This window comes from Salarias fasciatus, chromosome 8, assembly GCF_902148845.1.
Source record: "Salarias fasciatus chromosome 8, fSalaFa1.1, whole genome shotgun sequence".
Classification (NCBI taxonomy): domain Eukaryota; kingdom Metazoa; phylum Chordata; class Actinopteri; order Blenniiformes; family Blenniidae; genus Salarias; species Salarias fasciatus.
Genome location: NC_043752.1, coordinates 13,623,197 through 13,641,371, shown reverse-complemented (window position 1 = coordinate 13,641,371; position 18,175 = coordinate 13,623,197). Strand labels below are relative to the sequence as shown.

Genomic DNA, 18,175 nt, shown 5'->3' with positions numbered 1-18,175 from the left:
AATGCCAACACCGAATTTAGTGCAATTTTCTTCCCCGTGACCTCAAAATGTTAGATCAGTAGGCAAAGCCAGACATGACTAGAACATACCCTATAAATATAAGATGCATCAGCCTGACGACATCGGTCATAGATTGAATCCATATTCTGATACATCCAGCCTGAATTTTGTTAGGTGTTTACAATGTAAAATTTTGCACTGTATCAGGCCGTGTCTGACACAAATTGATAAATTATGTACTTTATTCAAAATTTCCTTCTTTAGATCATCTTTGAACACCATTCCCAGATTTTCTTGCCAAAGTGAATTGATAGAGCTCAAAGAAGCCATCTGTAAAGAATGAATCTGAGAGTATATACATGAAATCGTGCCTTTTAATTCAGTAGCAACTTCAAGAAATGCTTCTAAGCATCAAAGCTATAAGAGATACAGCTCCACAAGAAGCATTTTCTATTTTCAACCAAACTGGGGCCATAAGTTGTAAGTGCAAATACAACCAAAACTGAATTATTTCAAAGGTAGCGGCCCAAAAATAACATTGGAAATTAGGTAAGGCCTATTTCTTTGGCCTTTGCAAAAAATGTTTTTGCAGTCTAGTTGTTTTCTTGTTCCAAACAAAGTCAGAAATGAGAGAGTCTAACTTTTGAAAAAATGCTTGAGTGAGAAATACCAGAACACAATGAAAAAGACATCAAAAATTAGCAAGAATGCTCATTTTGATAATATTAATACGGGTATAGCTAAAGACAATGTGAGTACTGACCAACGGTTTAGGTCCTGGATTTGAGTCATGAGAGGAGTAAAATTTACTTTAAAAAGTTCCATGTGTTTTTTAGTTACCTGCACTCCAAGACATTTAAATTGGTGACTGGCTATTTTAAATGATAAGGTCTGTAGAGGGCATTCACAAGCAGCCTTGTTAACAAGAAGCAATTCACTTTTGCCCAAATTCAGTCTGTAACTAGTTACAGACCCAAATGTGTCCAGAAGAGAAAGAACAGCAGGGATCGATAAAGTAAAATCAGATATGTAGAGAAGAAGGTCATCTGCATATAACAACACTTTTTGTTCCTGGTCACAGTTAACAATACCTTTAATTCAAAGCCATCTGGGCTTGGGCACTTAATGACGATGGACCAGAACTCTTTCCGCTTTGTCACCGTGTTCAAAATATATACTGCCTGTCTCTTATAATAATTTAACAGCATGATCAGCGGTTAAACTACTAAAGTCAGTATGTGCTATAAGATGCTCTTTATATGTAATTGACCTTAGAAAAACTGAAAACTCAGCATCTAATTGGGCAATGTGCTTTGTGAGAGTGGCAATCATTTCTTTCTTTTTCCTACTCTCATGACTCACACATGAGATTACCTGTCCCTGAATGTAAGCCTTCAAAGTCTCCCGCAGAACAGTTGCTGCAATTTCAGGAGTCTTATTAATGCTCAAAAATAGATCAATTCGTTCTGAGTTTATATCATTAAAATTGTCATCTGACAGCAAGAGTGCGTTAAAACGCCAGAGTGAACGTGACTGAAAATTGCCATTAAAACAGATACCAACTGAAACAGGTGAATGGTTAGAATTAACTATGGGTTTGTACGCACATGAGGCAGGAGCAACATTTGGAAGTAGTCTGTTATCTAGTAAAAGATAATCCATATGAGCAAATGCATAGTGTACAGAGAAAAAAAAAAACAGTAGATTTTTTGCTTGTAGGATTAAAAAAAATGCCAGGGGTCTGAAATCAGGAAGTTATCCATAAAGGTCTTTGAAATTGTTGCAGCTTGGTAGATGAATGGTCTTTATTTGACTAATTGAAGTCTCCTCCCATGACAAGTAAATGGGAGGACAGGTCTGGGATATTAGAGACAAGCTGTCCAAGGAATCCTGCAACATCCCAATTAGTGGCATAAATATTAACTAGAAGCAGTGAAGTGCCGTATAGGGAGCCAGCAACAATTAAATATCTACCGTTTGGGCCAGAGACTTCGAAGGAGACTTCTTGTTATTTCCACAGCCTCGTTTGCTCATTGCATAATTTAGCTGTATTTATGTTTCTCAATTTTTTTAAGCTTCCCTGCTCTGACGATGTTTTTGTATGATTCTGAGAGATCACAGTTGCGCTTAACAATAAGAAATATGGCTAACTCACTCAACCATTGCTTGTAGTGAAGTATGTGTTTATAGTTTCTATATATTTTCCAGTGAAGGAGAGTGATCCGTCACCAAGACGGACATTTCTTTTCATTTGCAGACGAGTGTGGGGAAGAACTGCAGTATGTTTGGGACTATCAGTTCCTGCTTTGAGGCTCCTTCTGAAGTCTTCTCTGCGGCTGGTGTTGGCTCAGAGGAAGCTGGCCGTCCTGTTGTGGAAGCCATATGTGGCTCAGGCAAAAAGCTGAAAGACACACTCAGATATTTCCCTCGGTGATGCTTTGTGACTGAACTTCAAATAAAAGACTGTTTGAAAGAAGGGAACAGTGATTCCAGTGTTTGTCATTGATGATATTAAGACTAACTGCTGGAACGCTGCAGAGCAACCTAATTAGTGCTGGATTTGTTCCTACAGTCAATTCTGACTTGGCTTCAGTTGAGAATATTAATGAAGACGCTCAGGCAGTGTGGCTGACCGGAGAAGAGTTTGATTAACTTTTACAAAACAGTGATGAGTTCCCCGATACATCCAAGCAGAAGAACTCCGTCCACGTGTGAAGCCACTGTTCACGAAGGAGCCCCAGCTCGATGGAGGGTCAGGCTTTTGGACAGTTGCAGGATCACATAAACTCCACAGCTTGCTTGTGCAGTCTTTTATGCAATGTACTTTTATGGTACTATTCTGAGAATCTCTTCACAAAACATTTAAAAGATTCCATCTCAGGGCCTTGTATTTTATTGTGAAGAAAACATGGAATCCATTTAGAGATCCTGGCCATGGTTGTGAGAACAAACTATTCTGTTTTGTCATGCTCAAAATTACATGTTACTATTTTATTAATGAAAACATCATAGACTAATAATTTAATGGAACCGAACCATTTCAGTCTGAAAGAGTGTGTCAAATCCTAAATGTCCTCTAAAGTTCATTTAGCTTTTAAAAAAGCAAAAATGGTTCGTTCATTTATGCAATGTTCAAAACGTGAATGAATTAACCAAAGACTTTCACACACTTGTTATATGGCCCATATTTATTTGTCCATTCCAGCCTGTAAACAGTTTTGTTGACGTGGCAGAGAAATCAGAGATGGCCAGTAAAGTTTTATCAAGGTTCACTGCCTTTCAGAAACCAGGAAGAGCATTTTTGAAGAGCAACCTCTGGACTGGCTGGAAGCTCCTTCAGATCATTGTCAGAAACCAGATGCACAAATCACGTGGACAAAGCAAAGTAGCAATTATCCTTCAGTCTGTAGCTGTCCACTTCAAGAACTGTTATCAGATGACATTGTTTAACCTTTCACTGTTGATTACTTAGATGATAATAATCTGCTCTGCAATCTCCTCATGTTATATTTCTGAGGATATAATCACACTACCTCTCAGTGCTGAGATGCTGTGAAGAGGGGTTTTTTTTCCGACCACATCATGTAAAACTTTGAAATAGAGATTTATGATCATTTATATTGATAATAGAACATTAAAACATTTCTTAGTGGTCAAATCACAAGTTCATGACAATAGATAAGTATATATAGGTTGAAGTTCGTCACAGGTTTAGATGAATAGAAAACACGCTCTCAACTTCTAAGTTACATTTAGGGTCTGTTTTCACTCTGAGTCACATTTTCATGTACAGCACGTCAAACAACTTCTCACAGAATACGGAAGATGATGGTGAAATAAAATGAGCACAGAGAAGATATTTACAGTGATCACAGGTTGAGTGTGCTGATGTGGAATCAGTTTATCAGCCTTTCTACAACGATTCATTCTGAGATGGGTTCATAAATATGGCTACTGTGCCACTTAAGGGATGAAGCCTCCATGATTATGCTGATAATGTTGGAGCTCCTGTTGTATCAAAACACATATGGATCATTTGAAGAGCTGACATTTTGTCTTGGTTTGCGTTTTGTCCTGTGTTTTTATGGCGTTTCTCACTGTGTGAATATCGTTTCAGGCTCCGTTCACTCCCTCTCCTCATGTCTGATTGCCGTTCTCTGCCCTGATGTGCTTTGCCGGTGCCTGAGTGTGTGATTGCTGTCACCTGGTGCTCTGGGCTTATAAGAGGCTCTTTGTGTGTGTTCTGCTTGCCGGATCGTCTTGTCATGCAATGTTTGCTGTGCAGTTGTCTGAGTCTTTGCCCTCAGATCTGCACCTTCATGCCTTAATGGAGCGTTTTTGTGTGTTAAGTACATCCAAACTTTAAATTGAATTGAACTTTTTTTATGTTGCCTGAATGCTGATAAGTTACTTGAATAAGAACTTGAAGCCATTGGGTTTCAGAGTGAGGGCTCTTGCTTTTGTATGTTGGTGAAAGTGGCTTTCTGACAATATCCGACTTCACTGTCCTGCTTTGTCATAATCAGAAATCAGAGTCTGCTACCTTTCAAAAGAGACAATCAAGCTAAGTGGGGGGAAAAAAAACACCACCCATTTTTAGGAAATACAAAAACATGAATTTCAAAACTTAGTTTTATTCAATATATCCTTCACCAAAATGTGACATTGTCTTTAATCTTGACAAACACACTGATAGCATGCTGGCTGTGTAAATTAAATAAGTGTAAATGAAAACTACTCTAATGAACTGCTGACACATGCATTTAAGAGAAACATTTACTAAACGATAACAGTCCACAAGACACAATATGGATGTATATCGTGTATCAGCATATATTCAGGATTACTGTCAGTGCTCGAGCTCTACACATGCTCAGCCTCCAGCAGTGAAGGATGATGATTATCTGGGGTTCCTGCATGGACTTGAAGGACTTCTGCATCTCCGATCCTCTCTGCAAAGAGCGCTCAGATTGATGGAAAAAAAAAAGCAACAATGTCTCACAAAAACCAAGGTCACATCTGTTCTTTTCTCCATCATTTTCTCTATCAGAAATCATTCATTCTTTGTAAGAAAAGAAATAATCACTTTTTTTTGTCATGTAAATGATGGAAAAGGTCAGTCGGTCTGCAGCGTTTGTGAAAGGTTAGAACAGGGATCAGTATTAAGATGAAATTCATTTCAGTGAGAAACTAACTTTAGAAGAATAAATTAACAATTTCAGATCCCCAACTGTGACAGCAAGAAAAATGATTCCAAATGAAAAAGTTTTGGGCTCAAACAGAACATCTGTCACTTCACCCAAGGTCAAGTCTGAAGATGGTTTAGTAAATTATCAAGGCAGCAACACGATTTGTTAAAACAAACAGAAGTACATGTTTACCTGGTTTGTCGTCGCACAACGGTGAACTATGAGGGGAAAAAAACAAAACAAAAAAAATTAAACTTTAAGTATTCCCAAGCAGAATAAGAGAAAGTGAATATGTATGAGTTCATCTTGACCTTGTTTTCCTTGTTTTTCTCCATGGTTGCTCAAAGGATGAACCGCACACTGGAGCAGATGCGCCGGCACGATAAGGCTGAAAGTGCTGGAGGTCACGACCTGAGAGATCGACGCCACCCAGAGCTTGCCTGATCATCCCCATCACCAGATCTTTCTCTGTCACATCACATAATTGCAGCTTATTACAGTAATTATGATTCCACTGAACGTGTCATTGGCAAAAGTAAATGTTGAGAATGGTGAAGAGGCAGATGAGCTCTTCGAGTGATGGAAAACAGTGTTAAAGTCATTTAGGCCTTTCACAACTTTTTTTTTTCCAGCAGTCCAGTTATTCATTGCTTATTTAAAAAGTGAAGAATGAGGAGTTTCATGACACTTACCTGCAGTGGATCCATAATTCATAAAGGTGCATGTGAATGCATAGGGGTCATTAAAGTCATTAGTACTGTGTAGGCGAAGCATATGTGTGAATAAAGACCGTATCCAAGAAAACTTGTGATACATACAGATATGTTCATATGGCATTTGCTTTATGGCCAAAGTGTATGTGCCAAAACAATTTGACCAGATTTAGCTCAGAATTGCACTAAGCTTTCATTTATTCTTTTTGGACTCAACAAAAACAAATCTTATCAAACACAATGAAACATTTGAAATTGAAATTGATTTTTCTTGCTACTACAGTGTTTTATAATCAAGGTCAACTTTATACTTTCACTAGCTGCAGTGGTTAACTCAAATGGTTGCATAACTTCTTCGCAAACTTCTGTCATCTCCTCTATTTACAAGATCAGTCAATACCTTTTAAACTACAGAGTTTACCTCTTTGTCCTGCCAGCAGAAGCCACTGCTGGACTGTGGACAGGGAGTCTGTCTGCAGGATCTGACAGAGAACCTCCAAAACCTGAGCAGATAACAGAACATCACTGCAGGTTTAGAGGGAAACCAGTTAAGTTACTACTGACACAAATCAAACATCCTTGGTTCAAAAAGCATTTCTTTTACTTTAGTATTCCAATTTTCTTTTTTTTTTTGTTTTGTTTTTAATACAAAATACAGAAAAAAACTTGGCCATTGAAGGACTGCATCACCGTCAGTTCTTGATCCCGGAAAGGTTGAGGGTACTTCAGATGCTGCGAATAGGATTTGCGGTGATAAGACTTGCTGGATGGAGGAATAATCCTCCCCGTTTCTGCTGAATATTGCGTCTGTCGACGGACAAATCCATCCTCCTGTGTTTCCTGAAATACACTGACGCATCTGTCCATCTTTGCATATACAAAATGGGGCACAACGCAACATTAATTGCATTTGTATTGAACTTCGGGTATCTGTCCTTCCTTTAAAATGCTAATTAGTGTCTTCAAAGGTTTCATGTAGCTGCAGGCTAAAGTGTACTCAGGCATGAGCTGCACGTCATTATTCTAGCATAGCATTCACAATGCAGTTGATACAGAAATACACACACCTCTTTTTTGTCTTTTTGTGCCTGAGAAGACAGATTGACTTTTGCAACCAGCTCCTTGAGCTCATCCCTCCAGGCCTCTGAAAACAGCGCTGTAGAATAATGCAAAAGAACAATCACTTTTGATTTAAATCTAAACTGGACTCTTTGAAGATGCGTGTCGACGGGATGAGGAGTTTACGTGAGATGAGCATGCCTGATTTGCTTTGGTTTCCGCTCACTCCGTGCAGAGTTTGAACATAAGGGAAGGCAAAGGCCGGCGCCGCGGCTTTCCTGAGCGTGTGGCCCTTGAGAAGTGGATGAGGAAATAAAGATGAGGTGACGAACCAATCATCCCTCACCGTGCAAATGGGCCTTCCATTAAGTCCTGTGGGAAAGAGAGGTGCGCTGCATTCACTCGGCCCTCATGCATGTTCAAGTGTCACAGAAATACGGAACAATCAAAGCCATACCTGAGGAAATACGCCAGCGGAGCTCCTACTGAGACTAAAGGCAGCCCCCTCAGGCATGAAACCTACTTTCCTATCAGTGATGCATTCACGTCTTTCATGCAGCACACATATCTGATCCGTGTTTTGAACTTCAAAGCAAATTGAGCCGGCTTTTTGAGATTTGTGTTAGTTTGTCCTGTCATAAAGCAAATCCAACATGCTGATTATTTAACAAGTAACTAAGTTGTTGGATTGACAGCAAATAATACAGACTGGCTGTAAAAGTGTCCAAGAATTAATAATAACTGCGGAATAAGCAACCAGAAGAGGCAGGGAACGATTAGTGCAAGTAAGGATCTCAGATAGGATTCATAGATGTAGCGAAGGAGAAGATGGAGAAGATTGGTGTAACAGCAGTGGAGGTAGATGAGGTGAGAAGGGGGCAGGTGATCTCCTGTGGCGACTTCTGATCGCAGCAGGCAGAGACAGAGATGATTGCCAGTGAAGAGATTGTTAGCGATGTTCGATATTGGAGAGAAGGGATGTCAAGCATATTGCGCGTGGGTCAAATCCAGCGTTCGCCAACTGTATCACCTGCAGTCGCTGTACCCTGTTAAATTTAGAAGCTTTGTTCTTTGTAAGGATCAGCAGGCATGTGTGAAACATTGTTTCAGTAATGAGGAGACAAAACAAGAAAAAGGAAGGAGAAATCACAGAAACAGGAGCATTTAAAAGCTAATGTGGGCGTGATCAGTTAGATTAAGTGGCTTGTGAATACACTTCAGAAGGCTACTAGATGAAATTGAAATTAAAGTGAGAAAAATAAAGTAATTGTTCACTGTCATTATTGTTAATCACTTTTACACCCTAATAAAAAGAATTAGAAGATTTATTAAAAGCAGTTCAGATGAAGTGTTTAATGTTGTGGTTGTTTTTAAAGTGTGGTTATGAAGCTGAAAACTTTAGTTTTAGGGATGCTGAAAGCAAACAGCCCTGCAGCAGCAGCAGCAGTGCTTCATCTCCCACTCATGGTGAGGACTCACAAACCACATCAAAATGTTTTCATGTTTTTTGGTCTGGACTGTTCATGGCTGGTGTTACAAGAAAGATAATCGCATTCTGCTCTGAAATGTGACTTTTCTAAACATAAGTTGTACCTGTTGTTATTTTGGGAACTCGGTGTTCCCTGTCATGAAGTGGACAGCCTTCATCAGGAAAGACAAGCAATGAAGAGAACGTTTGATTTTTTGCTGATGTTCCTTCTGTAACTTTTTGAGTCATTCTTTTTGCCACAGACTGCATGTGTTGCTTTAATAACAAAATCTACAGAAGTAAAGTAGTATATTTCAAACAGAGTAAATTTCTCAGCACTCAAGGCCGCTAAGCAATGAACCAAAGTGCAAAATTGACTTTTGATTGAATTTGAAATGATAAAAGCATTACCTGGAGTTTCTTTATTAACTTGAGCGTGTGGACTGAAGATGTTCTTACCTTGAATGTGCTTCACCCTGTTTGGGTGAGGGTTGTGGCGGGAAAAGAAGGAGTGGTGACTCAGGGCGCCGAAGCGAGCGCTGCCTTTTGTCAGCATCTTGGTGAAGTTGGCGGTGAGCGGCACCAGATCAACGTGACCGTGGCTCCTCTCCCCGGTGGACCCCCGGGGGCCTGGACTCTGTGCTGTGGACATGTCCGCGGCAGCAGCTGGCTCCGATGAAAAACGTGTCGAGCTCTAACGTGATTTCACAGAAACAGTCTGAATTTCACGAATGCTGAAGTGATTCTCGTCTTTGTTGTTATAAACGGTTTCGGTGGAGAAGTTGTAGTTGTAACTGCAAAACCATCTTAAAAGAAGCATAATGGAGACCCAGATGTCCACTCAAATGGCCACAAATGGAGGCTTTGTGTTCTTCCAGGTGGCAAAAATGAACAGAAAAAGATGTATAGAAAGATAAATATGAAGACTTACCTCTGAAAACCCGGCTGCTGCTAAAATCCTTTGGGACTCGATGCTTTGTGTTGCTTTTGTTGCTAAGGAACAGGACCTAAACAATGGCATGTTGTGTGCTGCTGTACTGAAGACAGCATTTTTTTTCTCTCTCTCTCAGCAAACCAGCTGGAGTTTAGCTCCTCTAACATTACATAATGATTTGGGTCTCAAAAGTTGGCGGGTGAAAGGAGAGGGAAGCCACCGACACTTGACCATCAAACGCTGTATGTTGTCTTCGACTGCTGTTATGTGAAACGGAAAACAGTCTGGGTGGATGTTTACAATCCTTTAAACTGTCTGCTGGAATTTCTCCGTGACCTTCACCAGCGGTTGGACTCGAGACACGCGACCACCTGAAGCTGCAGACGCAAACATCAGCACCAGCGGTGTGTTTGGTAGCCTTGCCGGCTTATCTACTCTGACTGTAAAGTGATGGTGAGAGTGAAAAAAAAAAGTCATTATAATGACAAAAGGATGAATTCAATATTAAATTGTCACCTTTTATTTTCCAGATGAAAGATTAATTGAATTAGCCACATGCAGTTAATGGAGCCTCTGTAGCTCCAACAAGAATATAGTGAAACTTTCCTTCCTTCTTTTTCATTTCACACACATTAAGTAGGTTAGTCCGTGTGGTCCAAGGCCAAACAGGCTCCACAAAGCTGGATGCTTCCGCTGCTGCTACAGGCTCAGCACGTTCTTCACAGTACTGTGTCAAGGTATGGCGCTCCAAAAACCTTTAACCTGACTGAAAAAAGTCAGTATATCAACAGTGAATATAGTTGAAAAACAAGTATCAGTAAACTGAAATGTCTGGGATTTCACTTGAATGATGACGACACAGAACTCACTCACATATTCATTACTTTGAGAAAACTGTGGAGAAAATTTTATTCAAGAACATGGGTGAGCTTCACAAGGAGTAAACAGCAGCTTGAGTCTGTACTCGTTACGTAATGTCTGAGTATTTGATGATTAAAAAATGTCTCAGGCTTCTGTGGGCTTGATACTCCTTTAGTATGTGAGAAAAGAGCTGCTTCTCTGTGTCCTGCCTCTGTGCAGACCGTCGGCTTTACCATCAGCCTGCCTACATCCACAGCCATTAATCAGAGCTGCCAGCTCATACGCACCGAGTGTGAGACGCTCACGTTTTACTCTAAATTCGAGCTCTCATGTGTCACTTTTGGGGTTTCACGCTAAACTACCGTCAGAAAAACCAGAACTCGCTTCTTCCACTCGGATTATTTTCTCTCCCTGCCTCTCTCTGCCTCTGGCCTTTAGTCTGCTCCCAGTGGGAAGCTCGCCTGCCATCATCCCTCCCTCATCACTTATCCATGCCCTAGTGGATTGAAGTATTTTGCAAGAATGGATTTTATGGAGATTTGAACTGTCAGATCTATGAACGTTTTCCTTCTGGGTGGCATTGTGCTAATATTTGATCAATTAAGTGAGTGTAACTCTCAAGTAAATAGACTTTGAAGGCTTGCACAATCATTCAACATGTGTAGAAATGCTGTCTGCAGTTACAAATGGAATGTGGTTGGTGTCAGTGGCAGGTGAACAATGTCAGTGACAAAAAAAAAAAACAATGTTGCTTTAAAACTGATACATTGTTGCCAACTCCTCAGCCAGGAACGTTCTTAATGACGTCAGAATTTAATTTGCATAGCCGCTAATTTGCATAAGTAGGTCAAATTAGATGATGACGTCATTTAAACTGATACATTGTTGCCAATTCCTGTCAGGAAAGTTCTAAATGATGTCAGAATTTAATTTACATTGCTGCTCATTTGCATAAGTAGGTCAAATTAGATGATGACGTCATTTAAACTGATACATTGTTGCCAATTCCTCAGTCAGGAAAGTTCTAAACGACTCCTGCAGAAAGATGCCCAGCTGGCATTCGACCAACAATACATTTTGAAATAATGTCAGTTGATGAAAAACATTAATTCAACGTCAAAGCAGCATTGAAAATCAAACGGTTAAAGTTGTGTTGTTAACTTCCTGTGGATTCAACATTGAAATATCAGCATTTTTTTAGACGTATGTATGTTGTTGTTTTTTACCATCGTGACTTTTAAATGTTTTTCAGAAATATATCAGCTTAAAAATAATATTATTTCAACGTCCAAACAATGTTGATCAATTTACTTTTGAAAATTTGTTGAATCATCAACTCTGGTTTAAATGTTTGAGTTTTGAAAAAATAAATGCTATCTACAGTTACAAATTAAATGAATGCAATAGTTACTTGGCCGAGGAATTTTGTTACTTTTGAAATATTAATGTTAATCTAATATAATTAATATAAAAGTCAGTTACCACTTCAGCTACTTTTTTGGAGAAGCTAGCTATCGCTACTAATTAGTCACTTGCTAAACAATGATCATCATTTTCCAAGTGCTGAGAACTTCAGTGGTATGGGGGTTAGAGTTGAATAATATATTCCATATATTGGCATTTCCTTGCTCAGTTTTTGATATTCCGTTGCGGTTGCAACAAGGTTATTCACAATATCACTCTTCAATAACTGCCAATAATAAAATATAGTAAATAAATAATGCAAGATTTGTATCCCTACATTCAGGGTCAAGCTGAACAGAGAGGAAAGCGAAGGTTTCATTTAATTATAAATTAAATTAAATGATTTTCCCATTGAAAGATGAGGATTGACAGACTATATAAGGCAGAGCCTCGTCAGCAGACCCACCACTGGTCTGTCACCCTGCCTTACAGCAGGTCGAGTCTGGGAAAATTAAATGAAAAAAAAAATAATTGCAGCGACACCAGCAGAGTCAAAGAGTCAGTACAGCACCCACATGCACCTGCAGGATGGAGAGCAGCTTCCAGCTCTGAGTGGATTTTAGAGGCGCAGATCGGGAGGATGGCAGCAGCCTCCACGGACTCGGCGCAGGGCTCCTCGAAGATCACCCCGGAGGTGCTGCAGGAGATGCTGCAGCTCTACAACCTCAGCCGCCAGGAGTTCGTCAAGATCTACAACATCAAGCCGCTCGTCTACATCCCCGAGTTGCCGTACAGCGCCAAGACCACCTTCGTGATCATGTACGTGGTGATTTTCGTCCTGGCTCTGGCTGGGAACAGTTTGGTGATCTACATAGTTGTGAAGAAGCGCGCGATCCAGACGGCGACGGATATCTTCATCTGCTCCCTGGCAGTGAGCGACCTGCTCATCACCTTCTTCTGCATCCCCTTCACTCTGCTGCAGAACATCTCCTCGGAGTGGTTCGGAGGTGGGTCTCACACTTATTCCATCAACTTTTTAAAGCTTTTGCACGAAAGAAAACACTCATTGCACGCGGATAATTGTGATAAACAACTTTTATTTGCATGAGTGCTACAGACTAATGATGCGGCACAGCCTGCAAAAAGTCTGGAAGTCATTATTGAGCATGCCTCAATAATGCATGGCAGTCAATATAACTGACATATCTCACGGAGCAGTGCAAAAGACCTCCATAATGCAGCTTTCAAAGAGTACAATCAATGGAAAATTGAAGGAAACACACTGGGAGCGGATGCCTGCAAATGATGGTTTATATCTTTTATCTGGCAGGAAAAAAAAACAATTTGATGCAGGATTGTGAGAAATGAGGAGGCAGATAACAACAGGAAGGAAGTCATTTGCCTCTGATTCCCACCTGCAGTTAGTCTGTGAACTGTGGAGAATGATGGAGGAATTGGATGCAAGGATGAGAAGTGATGAAAGGTGAAATATGTGACACTGACAGATCTTTCTTCTCATGTTTTAAACTTCAGACTTTTACAGATTTTTTTGCTCCTGATAGGAGATATGATGTGTTCATTAAGTGAGTTGTGATGCTCAGTTTGTATTTTTACAAAATGTAGTTATGCAAGTATGCATAATTACACAACAGTAGAACACAGAACAACAGGAGGGATTTGCTTTTGCTGCCAAATAAAACACTTTGCAGCAACTGTGAAGTATTGTCAGATTGGAATAGATTTCAAAGGCATTTTTTTTAACTTGTTAAAACAATTGTGCAAAATTTCAGCTGCTGTCTCCAGACTGTAGTGTCTTTTTAACATGTATGGTAGGATAGATGTATTAGGAGGGACTGAACCACTTTTTCATCAATTGTTTTCCACTTTTTCACAGATTGAATAATTGCCATTTAATGCTGTGTTCAAACTTCAGCACCTTCCAGTTAAATTCTTGAATTCACTCAGATCTGATTGCATGTCCTGAAACCAATTTAAGCTTCCAGCTGATATTAGAGCAACATGTGTCTCCTGGAGTGGAGTTTCCACAGCAGCTCTCACCAGTGCATGAGACGAGCTGCAGCCTGTATCATAGCAAAATCATATCCAGCTCAAAGCATTTGCTCCCATTGAGATGTGCTCACAATTATCTCAGGAGGTACACTCAACATGTGGGTTCCCGGTCTGCGCCTGATCATCTGTGAAATATGTGTGATTGCTGTTGAGTAATCGCTGATGGCTGTTGTGTCATTTCGGGAAATGCGGCGCCTCGTCTGCCATTCACGTCCACTGCTGTGTTGGTTTTCTGCCCTGCAGGAGTTCTTGTTTGCAAAACAGTTCCCTTTGTGCAGACGACAGCCATCGTGACAGGCATCCTCACAATGACCTGCATCGCCATCGAGCGCTACCAGGGGATCGTCTTCCCACTGAAGATGAGGAGGCAGTACTCCTCCAGGAGAGCATATAAAATGCTAGGTATTATGTGTTTGCTTGAACGATCTACTGTGTTTTTAGAAGTGCAACCCCTGATTAATGTAATCAGCAACATGTGCAGTACTTTACCTCTCTCTTGAAATTGGAGTAAACAACCCCGCTTCAAGTGTGACTGATTGAAATGAAGTGAATGTACAGACACACGTGTGCTGGAAGTGGAAGGCTTTTTCTGCACCGCGTGAATGCCATTAAGCATGAGAGGCATGTTTTGTTCTCAGGATGACATTTGTGTTTCTTTTGTCCCTTCTACAACTCATAAATGTAATTTAATTAGACTTTCAGCTCGGCTGCTGTGAACATCTGCCTGGCTCGGTTTGTCTCCTGACAGATGTGGAGATTATCTCAAGTCTTTGTCCCCATATGGTGATTTAAAGTAAACCTGTGCAGACCTGTGTTCAGTTTAAAAAATTACCAAATTAGAAATGATATCTAGTGGTGTTAACAACATTGGATCCTCCACATGCAGTGGTCAGTCTGAATAGTCTCCTTCCTCCACTGTGGAAGATTAATGAACTATGGAGGGAGCCTGCTGAGACTCCACAGGACTGAAAGCTTGTTAATTACACGAGGCAATATTTAATCATGCATCTGCTGCGACTGCTGGTTGACGATAGCCACGTGAAAGCCGCTGTCTTCAGATCGCTATGGCAACAATTGTATTTATTGACTCATGGAAAAGCTGCAGAATGTACAACCTCTGTGAAAACGTCTGTGCTCTGTCTGCTGAACCCTGCAGGGCTGGTGTGGGTCGCCTCCGTGGTGGTGGGCTCACCGATGCTGTTTGTGCAGCAGCTCGAGGTAAGAACCTCAAAAACGTGGCTCATGGCATGGTTTTTCCATCTTCAAGAGGGGAGGTGTAGTGGATAAAGGAATAAATCATATTGCGAACGATGCGTCTCCACATTGCAACTCCAATACAATGCAAAACAAACAGACGGTTTGAAGAGCGGAACAGTCAGTGATGTGTTTGTTCAGTTGTGTGGTTTACTGGATAAAGAGTCTACTGGCTGAGGAGAAACTTCACACACATGTAAACACTGAAGACATCACTATTCACAGAGTGCAGTGGTATTTACATGAAGGCAAGGTTAGCTGGAATTCCTCGAAGTGTGCTCGAAGACTGTTCTGTTGCTTTATGTCTGAAAATGCGCTTCTTTTCAATATGAATTCTATGAAAATACACTAAATGTATTCATGAGCTGTGTGGGAGGTTAGCATTTGTTGGTTGGAGAACTTTTTCCTGAGTCTGTCATGTGCTGCTTTCTCAGTGAAGTTCATAAAATAGGCTTTGATGGAATTCATCCAGCAGAGTTATAAAATACTTTTTATGCAAAAGAAGAGAGAGAAAGTGAGATATTGAATGCCTCATGAGGAAACACATCAACAACGAACTGTGAAGCAGATCTTTGTTCTTACTGCACTTTGCTTCTCAGGTGAAGTATGACTTCTTGTACGATCACTACCACGTGTGCTGCCAGGAGAGCTGGAGGTCTCAGACCCACCGGCAGGTCTACACCACCTTCATCATGGTGGCGCTCTTCGTGCTGCCTCTGGCCGCCATGCTGTTCCTCTACACGCGCATCGGCATCGAGCTGTGGATCCGCAAGCGGGTGGGCGACGCCTCGGTCCTCAACACCATGAACCACAGGGAGATCAGCAAGATCTCCAGGTGCGTTTGAACCGCCGAGGCGGCCGATGCTTTAATGAGAGAGCCGACACAAACGTGACAAAGCCGAAGGTCGTGAAGCTATTTGTTTGTATTGTTGCCAAGCAAAGCCAGCATACAAGTGAGGAGGAAGCGTGTTGATAAGATTCCCTGGAGGTGAGAGAAGCATTGAACTCCACAAGGGCTGACAGCTGACATAAAGCCTGCTCCAGTAAAACATGCAAATCACAGTCTGCAGTGGAAACCCAGCGGTGAAATACAGTCAGGGGAAGATTCTCAGCAAATATCGAGAAGAATTATTGTGAGAAATTTCGACGGTTGGATTTATCCATGGGTGGGATTGATTATAATGATAGTTTGTATCAATTAAATCCTCCAATTAAACACTGTTGTTATCTTGTCATGTCAAACCCTGCAGCTGGCAGCGTTATGTAACAACATGCTGGATGAAATCAGACCTGATGGAGGAAGCAGCAGAAGCAAGTTGACTTTTTTTTTTTCCACTTGACTGATTAAAAGCTAATTATTAAACACGGATCAATCGGCGAGATGTTGAACTGATGCTGACACGCTCGGCGGAGACCTTAGGGTCACAATCCATTGATCTGTGATCAGCTGATAGGTCAGTGAGGACGTGAGATGGGAAGAATCCTCCGGTGCCTCTGGATTAAAACGGGCAGGATGAAAGAAGGAGAAACCCCTCGTTCCCCCAGAGTCTTACAGAATATCAAGAAGATCGCAGACTACGGAAACAAAATCACAGTTCTGTGCCAACGTTTCTGGATATTTACGAGAAGTAAACCATACCTCCTGTAAAAAAGCGAGTGACATTCCAATTTTAAATCTCATATCAACTTGTTTCTTCATGAAATGCAAAAAAAGAGGGTTCTCAGTAATTGTAAATCATCTTTCTGCTGGTATTTTTTTTTTTTTTTTGAGTTTAGATTTAAGTTTAAAAAAAGTTTTAAAGGAGATTTTCCTTCATCTCAATAGCAGTTCAATTTCTATACAAAGTACTTGAAGGAGTTTAACAAACTATTTTGTGATCATCTTAAAGCTTCTTTTCATCCAAACATGACCTTGATTATCCACAGCTTCCCACAGCTTTTATTATTTAAGTGATCATTTCCAACTACTTGACTGGGCTATTTATGAGTACTTTGAAACATTCTTTGCATTTAAAAAGTCCTTCAAAGTGCTCTTGATGATGTTTAACACAGCTTCGGATGCATTATAAAGGATGAGTTGTCTCGAGTTATGTCTGATCACAAATGAAAGTTTTCTTTAACATTGATTTTTGAAAAAATTATTTATTAAGCAACGACAGAAGTCGTATGATTTCTTAGTTCCAGGATAATCTGAGCTTAGACTGAAATTACAAATGACTCCTATCTCCTCAGCTTCATTAAAATGGTGTTTCAAGCTGTTGGACGAAATAGAAATGATTTTTTTTCCCCTCCTTTTGATGAAGTAGGAGGAGTAATTTCTGAATCCTGCATGCACAATGGGAGAAAATTAACCAGAAAACATGAGAATTTGTTAATGAATAGAGGAATATGCTCTTCCTTCTGTGACACAAAAGACTGTCATGTGCATTGTTAGTGTACGTTTATGACTTTTTTTTCATCTTTTCCTCCTTTCATAGGAAAAAGAAAAGAGCTGTTAAAATGATGGTGACCATCGTCCTGCTGTTTACCGTCTGCTGGGCTCCGTTCCACACGGTGCACATGCTCTTCGAGTACTGTAAGTACTGCATTAAAGCACAGCTTAGCCTCACATTCTGGTTATAGTTCAGCCCTTGGCAGGATGGTGAAGGTTGGTAAAGTCTGTGTTTTTGTGTCGTTTCCCAGACGAGCTGGAGAAGAAATATGACGACGTGACCCTCAACATGATCCTGGCCATCGTCCAGGCCATCGGCTTCTTCAACAGCTTCAACAACCCCATCGTCTACGCCTTCATGAACGAGAACTTCAAGAAGAGCTGCGTCTCCACGCTGTCCCACTGCCTCCGCAAGCACGGCCAGCAGGTCGGCGTCATGGCGGCGCCCAGGCTGAGCGTGCAGTTCGTCAAGCCCCAGAGCAGGGAGGCCGTCCCGAAGCCCGACGAGGGGGACAAGGCGGAGCCGCCCTCGGCGGAGAAGGGCGCCTCCAGCTCGTCGCGCGGGGAGAGCTCCCTGGAGGTGATCGGGGAGAAAATCTTCACCATCCAGACGGAGCTGCCCGCAAACAGCTCCTCCCAGGTCAAATGAGGAGGTTCGAACCCGTCGGTCAGCCACTCCGAGCCAGCAGCAGTCGTGCTCAAACCTCTGGAACAGTTGGGCATCTCATCCAGTGCGGTGCCAAGAACTTACGGCGTGTGTTTCATGTCTGGTGTACAGATGCAAAAATACAA

At 41.1% G+C, this 18,175-nt stretch overlaps 2 protein-coding genes across 2 annotated transcripts; one reads left to right on the top strand and one right to left on the bottom strand.

The window, feature by feature from the left end:
• Positions 1 to 5,490: 5,490 nt before the first annotated feature.
• Positions 5,491 to 9,081, bottom strand: tbata (thymus, brain and testes associated). The gene is made up of 6 exons (XM_030098897.1): positions 8,889 to 9,081; positions 7,163 to 7,333; positions 6,970 to 7,058; positions 6,593 to 6,742; positions 6,324 to 6,405; positions 5,491 to 5,657 (listed from the first exon to the last, which is right to left on the bottom strand). Exons 1-6 carry the CDS (start codon positions 9,079 to 9,081, stop codon positions 5,491 to 5,493), a joined length of 852 nt encoding a protein of 283 aa, XP_029954757.1.
• Positions 9,082 to 12,268: 3,187 nt separating this feature from the next.
• qrfprb (pyroglutamylated RFamide peptide receptor b) lies at positions 12,269 to 18,032 on the top strand. Its single transcript, XM_030098413.1, has 6 exons — positions 12,269 to 12,635; positions 13,942 to 14,100; positions 14,855 to 14,916; positions 15,552 to 15,787; positions 17,430 to 17,527; positions 17,635 to 18,032. The coding sequence occupies exons 1-6, from the start codon at positions 12,269 to 12,271 to the stop codon at positions 18,030 to 18,032; spliced, it is 1,320 nt and encodes a 439-aa protein (XP_029954273.1).
• Positions 18,033 to 18,175: the final 143 nt, after the last annotated feature.